Source organism: Artemia sp. Qi Xiang Cuo, chromosome 8 (genome assembly GCF_049724085.1).
Source record: "Artemia sp. Qi Xiang Cuo chromosome 8, ASM4972408v1, whole genome shotgun sequence".
NCBI lineage: Eukaryota > Metazoa > Arthropoda > Branchiopoda > Anostraca > Artemiidae > Artemia > Artemia sp. Qi Xiang Cuo.
The window spans coordinates 56475579-56491488 of record NC_142801.1 but is presented as its reverse complement, the minus strand read 5'-3'; the positions used below and the strand labels follow the sequence as shown (position 1 = coordinate 56491488).

General features: G+C 35.8%; 1 protein-coding gene across 1 annotated transcript in view; it reads left to right on the top strand.

The window, feature by feature from the left end:
* The window catches only part of LOC148949593 (uncharacterized), a 37762-nt gene extending 35274 nt beyond the window's left edge, over positions 1–2488 (top strand). Inside the window, exon 10 of the mRNA XM_089093619.1 lies at positions 2334–2488. Within this exon, the coding sequence (XP_088949745.1) occupies positions 2334–2399 (66 nt within the window). The 3' untranslated portion in view covers positions 2400–2488. The remainder of the gene's footprint in view (positions 1–2333) is intronic.
* The last annotated feature ends 13422 nt before the right edge of the window (positions 2489–15910 follow it).

Sequence of the window (15910 nt, the reverse complement as noted above, 5' to 3'; positions counted from 1 at the left end):
GGGCCATTTCTGAAAAGGCTGAGAAATATATCAAAAGTACGATTGCCTTCTTCATGCTTAAAAACCCTAAGGTGGATGTATACAATCCCCAATCTTCTATACTTGCAATCTCATTTCCCTAGGCAAGTTGAGATCTGAGATGGAAAATAACTAAAAACCCGTCTTGAGAAAAAAAATCCCTTCTTTTATTTTCATGAAAACAATTAAATTTTAATCTGTGCTTTCTCAAAGATACCGTTGATAATATGCCCCATACCCTTTTTTTTATGTGAAAAAGTTGCATATGTCGTGGAAAAGCTTAAAGGATTTAGGAAGTAAAACCTATATATAATCGCCTATTTTAGCAAAAACTCGTATTGACTTCATTAATTTCATTGCCCAAATTACACAAGGAAGCTTTTGTAAGGTTTATTGTGTATATTCAGAGTTAAAAACGAACAAAAAACGATTTTTTAAAAGCAGATTTACCTTACGGTAGTAAAGAGCGAAGTCAGAACTTAAAAGGATAAAATATTACTGCTTCGCAGATTATGCAAGTATCAACAAAACTAGCTGAAATACAACGACTCGTGATATTTACCAACATTTGTGGAATTTTAAGAACTAAGGGGCTTACTGAAAACTGTACTTGATTGCAGTTTTTGGATAATTTACGCTAAAAATTTTTGATGTCATAATTAGTGGAAGACTATTGAGAGTGTAATAACTAGTCTTATGATTTTTTTTTTATTTTTTTTTTGCAGGCTACTTATGGAATTTTCTGCTCTTAAAAGAACATAATTTTTTGTCTGCAGTTTTGTGCTTTCAGCAAAGCCTAATTTTTGTTCTTTTTAATTTTTAACTTTGCTCATTACTTCCGTAAAAAAATCTGTTTCTAAAAATTGATTTTGGTTATATGGCCAAATACAATATTGGTTATACTATTAAAATAATTAAAAATTGAACAATAATCTAAACGCTATCAGGAGGCTAACTTGAAAAATCTGTTGTATACAACTGTTTCTGGTCGTGTGTAACAAAAGGAGTGTGGTTCCCTTGTAATATTGTTTTTTTTTCTTTTTTTTAATAGGAACAAAAACAACAGAAAAACAGAAAAACTAATGGGTGTTGGACCATCGTAATAATTGTAACTATTAATAACGTAATGGCTTATGATAGAAGAACGTCTTTAACTCTAGATGAAAGTTGGGAATGTCACTCATTCACTGTTTTGGAGTACTAAGGACATAAAAATTAAAACACCCCCTCCAACTCCTTGACTCAAGTATATTCATACTTGAAAACTGCAAATTTCAAAGATGTTTCTTTTTTTTTAAAATAATGAAGTTTTTAGGCGAGTATCACATTTTCGTCTGTTTTGCCACATTGGACTGTTGGACTAAGCAAACAGAACCAGGGAACCTGTCCTTGGTACTTTAAGGATTTTTTAGTTACATACTGGGCAGTTTTTTTTCGGAGGGGGGAGGGTTTTCCTGGAAAGATTATAAACAGAAAAGGGCAAAATCTTGGCGTATGATTCTTCCTGTATATACATAACGATAAATAAAAGTTCAGATAGGGATAAAATCCTTGTAATAGACAGTGTTTGACAAACAGTGATAGAAATTCACAAAAATACTAGTTATTTTGGTCACATATGCAGTGACCGTCATCAGTAGTAAAACTTCAACAGTTTTACCACATGTTTTAATACTGATGTCAACAGTTTTACTACTGATGACGGTCACTGCATATGTGACCGAAATATCTGGTATTTTTGTGAATTTCTATCACTGTTTGTGAAACACTGTCTATTAAAAGGATTTTATCCCCATTGAACTTTTATTTATTGTCGTGGAAAGTCAGTGTGGTCTCCGAAATTATCTATGTATATATATATATATATATATATATATATATATATATATATATATATATATATATATATATATATGTATATATATATATATATATATATATATATATGTATGTATATATATATATATATATATATATATATATATATATAAATCTTGAAGTATTACGGTATACCGGGTTTTAACATCCCTGCGAGTTTCTTAGAAGAGGTGTCATATGATTAAAATGAGAGATCCACCTTAAGCTTTCTTACCCGTCGTATAAAAAGAAATGTTGGAAATTTTATATAACAAGCTTGGATTAAAACTTCTATTAGATTACGCTTAACTTAAGTAAAAAGCTGTGTTAACTGGTTGTTCAAAATTCAATGCATCTTTTGAGTAGTTTATGTCACCAGGAAAATTGTCAGAAAGTTTCAAATTTCATCTACACTGTTGTCAAATCCTAGAAAATAACAAAGAAAATTTATATTTCAGGTTCTGTATGCCATGTCACTGCCGAAAATTATTCGAGAAGAAACTGATAGAAGACAAAAGGCTTGACTGGTTGTCTAAATTTTTCCTTCTACATCTTCATTTCTTTTTCATTTTTTGTACAGCTAGCTTTGTAATATATTTCCTTCATTAACAGACCTTTCTCTATTTGATACAGTTCAACGTATCGCCTTGTGATAGTAAAAATGTATCCACAATTTTTAAAATTTCAAGAAAAAGCCAATTGAAAAGATCCAGTGTTTGTGGAGCTGAATGTATGGTAGGTAAAAATGGGAATGTATTGCCAGTTTAAAGCCGCTACTAATGAGATCTGTTGGTAGAATTTGTCCTGCCGGAAGAAATTTACTATTTCAAAAGGTCAAACGAAAAACGGATGCGCCTTTTTTGTTCTTACATTCTGCTACTAGGGTAGTTACGACATAAGTGCAGAATAGCGTTTGGGTTCCTTTTCCACTTTGTTGCAATAATGTCTCGTCAAGTTTTTTTTTCAGGAATAGCCAAGGCTTATCTTAAAGCCCAGACGTGGCGTTTCTATCTTATTCGCACTACTTTGATCGGTTAAACTGTATTTTTACTCCAAAATGATTTTAACTTAAATTCAGGAATTTGTATTCTTTGGTAAAAAAAACAAACAAGGTAACTGCTTAGGTCTTCACTGGTTACTTTTCCCCCTTCTCAAATTTTTCGGTAGGGGAGAGGGGTTGCAGCTTCTTCCTTTTGTAGCTATCTGTAGCTGTTGCAGCTGTCTGTACTGCAGTGAGTTGGCAGTTGCTGTCTGGACACATCCTTGCGAAAACGCACTTTTAGTACGTCACATTTAGAGGAGACATAAACCTATAACCTAACTCCAAATCTTTGATTTTTTCTACAGATTTAAAAGGTTTAAAATCCAACAGCTTTCAGACCCCAATAAAATATCCTTGTGTGAATTGAAGTTGTTTAACTTTGGAAAATGGAATAATAGCACACTTACAGATCTTGGAGGCCTGCTTCAAATTCAGCATTTTGTTCATTTGAATAATGATGTACGGATACTTTCTGTTTTTTTAGCTGCTTCACCAGATCCAGTGGTGAAGGTACTTCAGAATGCTTCTGACTTCGTTATTTACACCGTGAATTTTATTTTAATAGATGCAGTGACGAATTCCATGATAATCGGACATCAGGATAAGAATCGCAGTTTAGAGTTTTATTTTTGACAAATTTATTTGATTATTGTTAGTTCTGTATTTAAAGATTTTAAAATATATTTCAGGCTGGGAAAATCCAACTACTAATTGAAGTACATTTAATGATTTACACCTAAAAATAGTTTTGTGCATAGGATCTATCCGTTCGGTATTTTTTTTTTTTTTTCAAAGAAAAAATTTTTAAATCGAGGATTTCTAAATTACTTTTGAAGAATCCAAAGTGAAAATCCAAAGTTATCAATTCATGGAGAGCTCTGAAACTGAGGTTTAGCTGATTCCTCTCTAAATTAGAGCTCCAAAAGTGCAGATTATTATTTCAGCAGATTTATCCCGAAAGAAATTATGAATTTTACAAAACAAGATAATATATTTCAGGCTGTGCTGCCATCGTAGCAAGTTTCAAGTGAAATTTCTGGTTTTTTCTTTAGTCACAGGTTTTTGCCGCAAAATGGTAAAAAGTCACAGGTTTTGATACAGAAGGATAAAGGGCTGCTAAAAGGGCGTTTTTAATACTTTTTTTTTATTTGTTTTTCATCATAAATGACACTTTGAAATTTGAAAATGACACTTTTGGTATTTTTCCTTCATACATTTCAAACAAAAAGTTAATACTGGTATTTCAGTCCTAAAAATCTTCCGTTAAAAAACAAATAAAAAACTTGCTCATTAGCAAACTCTGTTTCCTCGTGAAAAACCAACCGTTTATTGTTTGGTTCATAAGGACATTTCATTTACCCAGTATTGTATAACAGGCTCATATATTAACAGCAGCTTCAATTATCAGAAAACACATAGTACATTTTGCGTTATTTCGATCAGATGAGGATAGTATTTTCCTTCGCCAAATTTTTATTTGTGATGCTTAGAAAATAAACAAATCTTGAAGTATTTTTATTTTTGTTCGGTTATACATTATGCAACTAAAACTCAGGGAGAAATAATAATTGCGTAGAGCCATAAAAAAAGAAGGTAAATATTATTCTACAAAACATTGCTAAAAGCTAATTTTAAAATAAGTGATTGTAAGATGGGTAATGCATTGTTATTTGGTTGACAAAATGTTTGTGTCCTCTTGGCTGCAAACACCATACTAATAAAATAATTGGTGCATTAAATTCAGAAAATGATTTTCTCGACTTTTGTCTTTTAATAGATTTCCTGAATCCTTATCAGTTTAACTGCTTACTAGCCCCCAACCATAATGCTTTGGTCCATTTTTGTACCTCTTCCCACACAATGTTATCAGAGTACAAGTAAATTCATAGTTTGACGAGAAAAATTTCAGTTACGTGCCTCACAAAGGCTTTGACCGGGGTAGTTATCCCCTTTAACCCCCTTGGTACACCACTGGCTCTTAGTGAGAAATAGGTTCGGTAACTGTGAAAATCAGAAAAATATCGTTTCTAAAGAAGACTGTATTAAGGTATCAATGACAAAAATTACGAAGGGAACTGTCCCCCCCCCTCCCCGGATTCTTTACACAGTTAGATTTTGAAAAAATTCTGTTTCTTTTGGAAGGGGGGGGGGTGTCCTTATGGAAGAAAGGCTTTTGTATTTTCAATCAAAACGCTGCGAAACGGCAAATCTTTCCGCCCAGATATTAAAAAATACATTTTGTGCCTCCCTGTATTGTTGTGAATTGACACCACTTCCAGATATTGTAAGGGAGAAGTAGGTAAACCAGCAGTGACAGAAGTGAAACAGAAATAAATAGAAAATTTTTGAATGTTAAAGAATTAGAATTTTGCTGAAAAATTATTTAGTTCAGAATGAGTCATAAGCTAGACTACTAATAATTTTTTTTTATTCAAAACAAGCAAGTCAGACAAATAAAGGGGGGAAGGCTGCGGTCATTAACCCAAACGTGAGCCACCCTAAAACCCCAAACCGTTTTAAAATTTGTGGCTATAATATATTCAAAATATCCAATATTTGTGTTTCACAATCCCCCCTCCCTGGAAACAGAAGTCATATTTTATTTCTGTTTTTTTTATGGTATTCTCATTCTCTCAATATTTAATCTTTCAATAACAATCTAAGAAAAATTATTTGAAAATGATATCCTCTTAGTTATTATTATTAATAGCAAAATAATATCTCATAGCTTAACGTTTTAAACAAATGTTTGGAACGTTAATTGGTAATTTTTGAAGGAAACCATGTAGTGATCGGTAATGGTTTGTTTTCAGTATACCAAAATTGTCAATCTAGCATTGAGGGACTTCGAAGAGGCAGCATTTATTTCTATTTCACTTAGTGTTTGTTTTGCCAGATTGTTTAATTTATTTTCTTCGTTTTCATTTATTCATTCGCTACATTTTATTTTCAGCAATGTTATAATCATTATTTGTTTTTGTTTTTATAGGTTTTAGCCTTGGAATTGCCCTTTACTTGTCTGTTAAAAGTTTGTCTTAATGGTTCCAAATTGATTTTTGTCTGCATTTCGATTGACGTTGCTTTATCATATCTGGTGGATAAATATCCTGGTTATTTTTTATAGTTGTAGTTTTTAAGAACTAGTATGCCGAGGTTTTTCGCTCTGTTGGTGGACTCATTCCCATTTATATTAATATCTTTTGTTAGAGTATTTTCATACAAAGGGAGCGAGTTTTGCCGTGGAACCAAATATTATATCCGATTATTTTATTAGATTATTTAAATTTTCTTACCCCTTCCTCCCCCACCCTCAGATTTAAAATTAGAGGCTCTCATAACGACTGAATGCTATGATCATCAGATTGCTTTCCAAAATATTGTAGATAAAGTATTTTGTAAATATGAGCACATACCTTTCAATTCACGCTATTATTATGTTCCAAGAAATAGATTCTATGAAATAGGCTTCTGGATCTTACGGCATCTTGAGGGAAAAACCTCTTGACTGAAACCTTGCCCTGAGGGTTTTTTCCTACTACCAAACTGTAAGAAAAGGGCTGATAGCAAAACACTACAGGCATACACTACAATAAATAGTTTTAATCTCCTGCCTCACTTCTTCGCACCAATACATATTTTTAGTCCCTTGGTCACCTCATACTTACCAAAAGTTTTATCTTGACCCCCCCCCCCCTTCATGCTCTTTCTGAGATTGTACAAGTTGAATATTCTGAAAATATGTGTGAACATAAGGTCTCTTGAGTTCTTAGGGGGTGCAAGTTCTTTAGTTTGTACACATTTGGTAAAACTGGGTGTCTACCTCATGGAGAACGACATTGAAGAGTTTCAACCCAATCAAAGGGCTGAGACCAAACATGTTCTTCGGTTTTACTAAAATATGTATCTCTACATTGGGTAATTAGTGGACTTTAAGTCCCTTAGGGCTGAAGAGGGGCTATGATGACTAAAAAATTCATACTTCTGAAACATTTCAGCCATTTTGAAATAAAAGGGCTGTCTGAAAATTTTTGTGCGAATCAACTGGCATGTACGGAGGCACCCAGGAACACGTTTCACCTTGGAGGAGACAATGAAAGGTTTTTGGCATAGGAAAAGCCCATTAGAAAATTTATTTACGTTACACTGAGTCTGGCTTCAAACATTTACCACAATCAATCCATGGAAAACAACTGGCATTACCATTCAATTGAAAGAAAAGGGGAAAAGAAAAGCCTATTTGACTACCATTGTCCCTCCAAGTATTGTAGTTGATGGCATGATTGTTGTGGGTGAGCTGTCTGTTAAAGAAGCATTTACTTCATATTTTGCCACTATTAAAAAAACTACTACTTCTTCAGTTCAGATCTTCTCTGTCGCAACAGAATTAAAAATCTTATCTTGTTCAATTAAACCCAACACAAGTCAACTCTTGTTCAACTAAATTCTCATTAATTTTTACCTTCATTCAACCTTCACTAACCTTGGTTTACCTAACCATCCATGATGACTGAGTTGTAACCAGCGTTACCAACGCTTTGAGATTAATTGTACCATTTTTCACACCAAAGTTGTACCAATAGAGATAAATTTGTACCATCTGAACAGTAGGTTCAAAATTCGAAGCTCACGTTGCTTTGCGACGCTACCCACCGGCGAGTTGCGCGTTGACCACATAATTCACTTGTCATCCTACATAAGTTCTTGGTTGATTCTACTAATCAGAACTAAATTAATTTAAGACAAGTATTTCGACTATATTGCACAAGAAATCAGATTAAACCATACTAAAGTAATAAAACTGTAACATTTAAAAAAAGGAAAAAAGAGGAGCATTTGGGCATTTGGGCATTGGGTTGGGTTTTCTACTCTTTCCTCTTATAGCCCCACTTTTTCATATCCCCTTCCAATATTTTTTCACTTTGGATGCAGAACCGTTTTCAAGGTAGGTCTCCAATTCTTTGAGACGATCCATTTTGGACTGAGAAGCCCGTTCATGGTGGTGAAACCGAGACGATTCTAATGCTGGTTTTGTTCTGATTGACAGCTGAGAAAGTTTGCTTAGCAGCAGCGGAAGCGTGTGGGAGAACAAGTAGGCGTAAATTTAAACGTCCAAGCATGGGAAAACGCTTTGACCCATTAAAATATTTTTGTCTGAAAATCCGAGTCCAAAACAGGGCTGGATCCGAGTCAATCGAAGTAACATGCCCAGAGCAAACGGGTAATCTCCTCCACTCTTGGACGATATCTTCCAGGTCCTTGTCACTGAGTAACTTTAGTAACTGAACCAGAATTGGTGCCTGGTTTGGCTCATTTTACTCTACTCCCATAGTATAGCTTGTATGAAGCCTATCGAAGTTTCTTACCGATGAATACCTGGAGTTGAAAAAACGCTTTCTCATCTCATCAAAGAGCATGATCAAAAATTTCCAACACTCTTTTTTAAAATCAACTGCAGCAGATAGATACCTTTTCTTTGGCAAAAATCACTTCCACTCAGCTCCCACATCCCACGTCCTTGACATCGACGCAGTTGTTGCTGTCGTGTGGGTTTTGAGGCTGGAATCACTTTCTACGGTATAACTAGGCCACAAAAATTGGGATGCTATTGTCTTGTACGCTTCAGAAAAACGTTTACAGACAAGATGAGTCTGGATATCCTCTTCCTGAAATTGCTTGTTTAGGTCTTCGATATACTTCAAAAAATACACCAGGAAGGCAAAGTAAGCCTTGAAAAGCGCTGGCAGCAAATTTTCTAGTATGACAGTGGCCTTTCCCGGCTTGTTGACCTCTTTAAGACTTTCTGCACAGAAGAATAAAGTCAAGCAATCCCACTGCTCCAAATATCAAGGTACAACGGCTTGTCTAGACCATCATCAAGTTTTTATATGTCTCGAAATTCGATGTTCTTTCAACTCTATTTACTTTTACAATTCTAAATCTCACTGGCCCGTTTCGGGCTCTGCCAAATATAGCTGTATACATCCTGACAAAATCTTCAATTTCTTTTGGCAATCGTTTGCCGGCAGTACCAGCAAGGACGTGAATGGAATGGCATGAACAACCAAGTACAAATAAACTGGAGCAGTCCTGTGACAGTTTCGCCTAAACACCACCCTGCTGCCCCATCATAACCGACACATTGTCTGCAGTAAATCCTATTAGGTTCGCCTTTGAAGCTCCAGTTTCTTAAAAAAAGTAGCTTAATCATGGCCTGGTAAATGTCTTCAGCTGTACATTGCTGAACTTCTATAATTCACAAGAAGCAGTCTCTTAGAGAAAAACTGTCTTGTCGATCAACACCATTAAGATCAAGATGGCGGACAACTATAGCCAGGCTCTGTTTGTTGCTCAAGTATGTGCTTTCATCAACAATTATCGAGAAACTCTGCTTCTTGATGATTTCGTACATATCATCAAAACCAACCTCCCCAATAATGTTGTTCACGAGATGTGAACGAAGTTAAAATTTGGATTGTACCAAAAAATTTTCAAATGTACCGCATTGTACCAGGACCTCTAAATTGTACCAAAAACGATACAATTGTACCGCGTTGGCAGCGCTGGTTGTAACCTAACTTAAGTTGAATGGGGTTGAGTTCAAAGTTTATTTTGACAGACATCTGGGTACCCTTCATAAACTAAATGTTTTAATCGCTTGTCCAAGTATTCTATTCTAAGTGCAGCATAGTGTGAAAAGTATAGCATTTAGTAGATAATATAGCATATAATTTCTAATACAAGTAAATAAGTACAGATTAGGTATGTAAGGAGGCCTTATTTTTGTGTAGTTTTGGTTACTCAATTTCAGTAAAAGTTGGAATCTTTTTTCTTCCAATATATCAGAAATAAAGCGACTATTTCAAATTAGCTTAAATTTGAAAATAGCTTTGCTTTGTGTAACTAGTCATAAATCTTGTAGTGACATTACTTCGTTTAAGAGGCGAACGACATTTGAACCTGTAAAAATATTTGAAGACCCAATTTAGACCAGTTTTGTATAAGACAAAGAGGAATGCAAGGCCTCATAATACTGGAAAAAAAAATACCTTTTAACAAAAAGGTTGTTCATTGGCGAAAAGAACGGGGGAAGGAAACTAAGCGAATCAAGCGCCAAAATGAATAAAATGTATGGATCAGAGAAAATAGGGGTTATCTTGTGAGGAGATGATACTAGAAAGGAACTTTGGCTAAGTAACCTTTTTAATGAGTTATGGCAAGTACATGCCTTATCTCAATTTCTGTAAATATAAAGTTAAAATAAGAATATTAAACCTTTTCGTCTCTTTAGACTATACCGAGAAAATCCCATTTCCGTGTTGAATTAAGTTATCAATTGAATCCTTCAAATTTCCTTTGAAAATAACACTGAAATAAAGTAATAGCCTTCAGAGAGATTTCTGTCACTTGGGCTAGACCAAGATCTTATGCTGAATTAATTTGAGCCACTTAAACTAAAACTGGAGTCAGGGCGAAAAATCCCCTTTGACGGTTGTCCATGGGCTTATAATGGGTTTTGAATCTAACTGATAGCGAGGTAACCCTTAGGGCTTTGGTTATTAATTAAAGGATGCGTAATCTAATTAAAATTGATTAAAAGCAGAGAAATACGCAGGTAACTAGTTTAGGACTCTAAATTTTATTCTATTTGGTGATTGGTTTTATAATTCGGTTAGTACATGTTAATCAGCAAAGGCTTGGACCATTTAAACCAAGGACAGCATTTTAAAGGTTAAAATAGGAAAAAATTAATTTCTTCCTAGAAACTTAAACTTGTGAATAACCGAAGGTTTAAGGAACGGAAAAAAACCCTAACCAAGAAGGCATCGTTAGAAGAGCTTTTGTGCCTCCCGTTTCCAGCCTAGTGTCCTTTGGAACTTGGCTTATTATTCATAAAATATCTTACACCCAGAAAACTGGAACTAACTGGATAATAACATTGCTTACCTCCTTGTGGAAAGAGAACTTTATTCCGCTTTTAATAATAATACTTTTATTTCCCCTCAGGATGCACTATGAGGAGTACATCCAATAAATATAAAATATAAAGACACAACTTACAATTACCACGACCAGAACTACCGACAAATACGACCATCTACGTCAATCGGTTAACATCGGTTAGATTTTTCCAAAAAACGGGAATAAATTTCTATATTCAAGATAATTTTAAGCCTTCTCAACTGAAAGCTCAAACTTAATCTTTATTATTTCCAGTTGGTTCTTTATTCCATACGTATATTTAAAGGAAATATTACGAGTACTTAGAGGGATATCAACTAGAAATTGAAGATATATAAAATGCGAAAAATTAATTTGAGATGAAGTAGAAGATGGAAAAGTTTTCAAAATCACATCTGCAAATCTAATCAAAGGTAGAACCATTGACTTATACAGTCTAACTAATATATTCCTTTTCATATTACCCTGCAGATGAACAAGGGAACCAAACGTCTTTCTTATCTTAACTTCTAGTGGCTAATTATTAAAAGAGGTGATAGTCTTTTTACAGAAGAATATGGGATACCTAGGTATATCACCGAGTCCAAAGCATGAAAAATCCGATCATTACCGCAATCAAGAGGAAGAGAGCCAAGAGGGTCATTAATCACAAAATACTGGCATTTCGCGAGGTTAATTTCTAGTCCTTTTTTGTTCAACTCATTTGCTTACAGTCTTTAATTTTAACTTTAAATTTTCAGTGAACAGAGTCTTTAACCAACTAAGTAAAATAATGTCATCTAAAAGAAGTTGGCACTTGCCCAGACAAAAGAATCAGATTAAAAAAAAAGCTTAGCAAAAAATGAAGCCGAGTCAAGTTTCAGGTGATTGGAAAAAATTCCATCATGGTCCGGAACACTTTTATTTTTAGACTCTTCATAGCTACACTCAGATCATAACCAGTAATAAAAAACTGAGGATATTGACGAGAAAGAAATTCATCAAGCTCTCGGACCTCTTCAGGATTATCATTACATAAAGACATTACATTCGAAAAATGGTCCACCCACATTTTCTTTGTTGGGGCTTTATGAGAGAATTTATTGGAACCAGCTCTTTTCCCATTTTTTAAAGTTCTCCACAATGACTGCTGATCATCATCAACTTTTTCTGAAGCCACTTTTATCAGATTATCTTTATGCAGCCAGAATTCTCTTTTGAATGCCACCTTACTTGCTTTCATCTCAAAAAATGCATGTTGATCTGGAGGCTTAACAATGTCTCGCCAACGGAGATAATTAAGCTTAGCTAAATTGTTCGCCGCTACCAAATCTGCGTTATTAGACCAACAAGGTATCTCAGTTCCTACTCTATATATTTTCTTCTCAAAAATTAGATATGCACTAAAACAAGCTGGTGAAATGTACAATCTATATCTAGTAATGTAGACTCTGAAGTTTAAGACTAGAATAATCAGGCACAAGAACTTCCGAAACTTCAGAATCTACAGAGACTTGATAAGAATCAACAAGATTTTTATCCCAAATCAACTTAGTTCTCCAAAGTTGATTTTTTCTTTCATTTCTTTGCTGAGGAATTCCTACAAGCGAAAGCGAAAACTGTAAAGGTCTATGATCACTAATCGGGAAATCTACAACCACTTCAATTGAACAGAAACCGAACTAGAAGTAAGAACAAGACCGTGATCAAGATTACTTGTTGACCCAGAATTATGAAAATAAGTACAATTATCCGTTTTATTTAAGATTGACAGATTTGGTAATGAAGAAAGGAAAAGAGAAGAATGCACACAACTTGGATTGAGTATATCACAGTTCAAGTCACCTGCTATGGAAATATTATAATTAGCTGAGTACTTTTGTACAAAAACACTCAGTTTACCACATATATCTTGGAATAAATAATCAGACGGGTCATTCTGGTAATCTGTTAAAAAATAAAAGTTAATCAAAATACAATCAGAAATACAACATGCAAGAGAATAATGATTATAAAATATCAGAAGAGAATCAAATGTATCGGGTATACCAGTAATTAACCCTCCCGACGATTGTCCCCCAGTAGGTATAGCAGGAATCGAGTATTGTTTATAACCAGGAAGAAACGTATCAAAAAACGGCAAAGAAAAATCAAGGAGGTGATGTTCCTGTAAACATAGTATTCGATTAGTAGGTAAAAGCAGCCTTAACACTTCAGTTTTACCAAAAACTCCGTTCGAATTAAAAGACACTACGGGAACAAGCAATAGATCTACTACTACTACTAACAACTCATCGCAGCACCAAGCCGCCTGATGCCAACACAGCTACGCACGCTCCTCCTCCACCCCAATCTATTCAAAGCCTCCCTTTTTACACCCGCCCACAAAGTTCCCATTTCCTTTAAATCTTTCTTTATGACGTCCTCCCACCCCAGACGGGGTGGGATATTAATAGATCTGGTAAATTGTAACTTTGCATTTATACGCTTACGAATCTGAAGACAACGGAAACTGAAAGACGGATGGTCTTTTGAGCCACAATTCGCACACTAAACCGGAAGAGAGCAAGGCTTGTCTCTGGAGTTTTCGTGGTCGTTGGAACAGCGCGTGCATTTCATAGCACTTCATTTACACTTCTTAGTATCGTCGGACATACTCTGGCAACGCTGACATCTCCTGGGGAGCTTCTTGTCAACAGTAATCCGAAAATGTTCATAACCTTTGTTTAAACCATGGCACAAATAATGCTTCATAAAAGATGCTGAATCAAAAACTATTTTCACCACAGAAGATTTTCCAAGCCGCTTGAAATCACAAATCCCCGAATATTTGCCTGCTAGGGTTTCCAAATAACAAACTGTCTCAATCCCCTGCATGATACCCGCAAACTCACGTTTTCTCGATTCGACGCAGCAATCCGGATAACTATTTTTTTTATCAAGCTCAATACGGGTCCCAACCTATCCGGTTTATCTTTTAATGTACCAGAGTCTCTATTACAGCTGACGTCATAAATGTCATTCATTCCTACTTGACCTAAATCTGCATTCCGCTTTAGCGGACCTGACCAGTAATTGGAAAATGAACTGATTTTCTGAAGTTAAAATTTTTTGCTTGGTGACAGTAAATGGTTCGGACACCTCCTGCGTATGCTGACGACAACCCCAGCCAGAATAGTCTAAGATTTTGACGCTAAAGCTAATGGCTGGTCTCGCCCGAGGGGCAGACCTCAGACAAGGTGGAAGGATAACCTCAACAAATTCCTTGAGATAGCTAACATCGCTGTCGAAGAGGCCCAATTAATAGCAGTAGATCGGTCAGCCTGGAGGAGAAGAGTTGCGACGCTCTCTACGCCACCCCCAACGTGGCAGGAGCCTTAAATCAAAGTAAGTCAAGACGATAAATTTGGCCATTCAGTGGGGATTTCACTAAGGGATGGGGCCTTATCGGTGACGATTGCCTGTAGATGCAGGATATCCTTACAAAGGTTCGTTAACTTCTGTTCACACGAGGACACTCAGCGGTCAAGTCTAACTGATGATTCACTTTTCAGGACTGGAATGGCACAATAATAGGCCACACGAAACCGGCCGAATCATATTCAGCCAAGCTATCTAGAATATCATTTAGCATATTAGTGGCAGCAGCTTTACCCCTCCGCTCGATAGGCTTTATACGATATTTTGTCACATTCCATACCAGTGTCTTTAGGGAGACGAGATTTTCTAAGCTTATAAAAGAAGAGGCAGCCTCAACAATTTCTTCTCGGTCTATTCCACTAGAAAAGCCATCTAGTAGAAAAAATAGTCCTGAATTGACGACCACCTACGATATTCCATTTTACGTGATATAAGTATCTTGGAAATCATCCGTCAATTTTGATGGTAAAAAAAACTGCTCATAAGTTAAAAAGACAGTACGATAATAAGGCACCTGAATCATAGGCAGCGCGCTGGCGCTGCCTACGTAAAGAACGATTTGGGCACAATGTGTTTTTGGTTTCTCCATACCCGGGCACTTCGTATCGAAGGAGTCGTCATAGAAACTTCGAAAATGGCTCATTCGATTGGAAATTGGAGTGGCTAGTGGCCTTTTTAATAGTCAAAAGTGATTAGAGGGCAACTTGCCCCCCCCCCACGCCCATCATTCCCCAAAAAGCATCAAATTAAAATTTCGAGATAGCCATTTTGTTCAACGTAGTTGATTTCCAGATATAAAATATGTTTTTTAAAAGGACATTCCCCCACAACCCTCAGGCCAAGGGTTTTAAGTTATGTCCTGGGGGCATATAAGGTTTTTTATAGAAGGCGTTGATGTAGAAACTTCAAAACAGGCTCATTCGATTGGAAATATAAAGAGCTAGTACCGTTTTTAATAGTTGAAAGTGATTGGAGGGTAACTAGCCCCCCCCCCCCCGCCCATAATTCCCCCAAGCACATCCAATCACAATTTGTAGATAGCCATTTTATTCAGCGTAATTAATTTCCAAACAGAAAATATGCTTTTGAGGAGGACACTCCCCCAAAACCCTCAGGGCAAGGGTTTTAAATTATGCCCTGGGGGCATATATGGTTTTTATAGAAGGTTTTGTCGTATAAACTTCAATAAAAGCTCTTTCAATTTCAAATTCAAATGGCTAGTACCCTTTTTAATAGTCGAATGTGATTGGAGGTAAACTAGCCCCCCCCCCCGCCCACACCCTTCATTCCCCAAGAAACATGCAATAAAAACTTTGAGGCAACTAGTTTGCTCAGCTTAGTCTATATCCAGATAGAAAACAGGTTTTTGAGTTGGTCACTCCTAAACAAACATCGTGTCTTGTTTTTTAAACGCTGCACTGGGGGCACATATTGTTTTTATAGGAAACGTTATCGTAGTGCCATCTACTAAGGATCCATTGAGGGGATTTTCGCATGACTTGCGCCACTTTTGTTTGGCGAAAGCGATGAATGTGCAGTTCACCACCCCCCACGCCCATCATTCACCAACACCCCTACCATCTCACGATGGAGTTAGCACATACTGTTAGCGTACTTGATTTGCAGATATAAAAT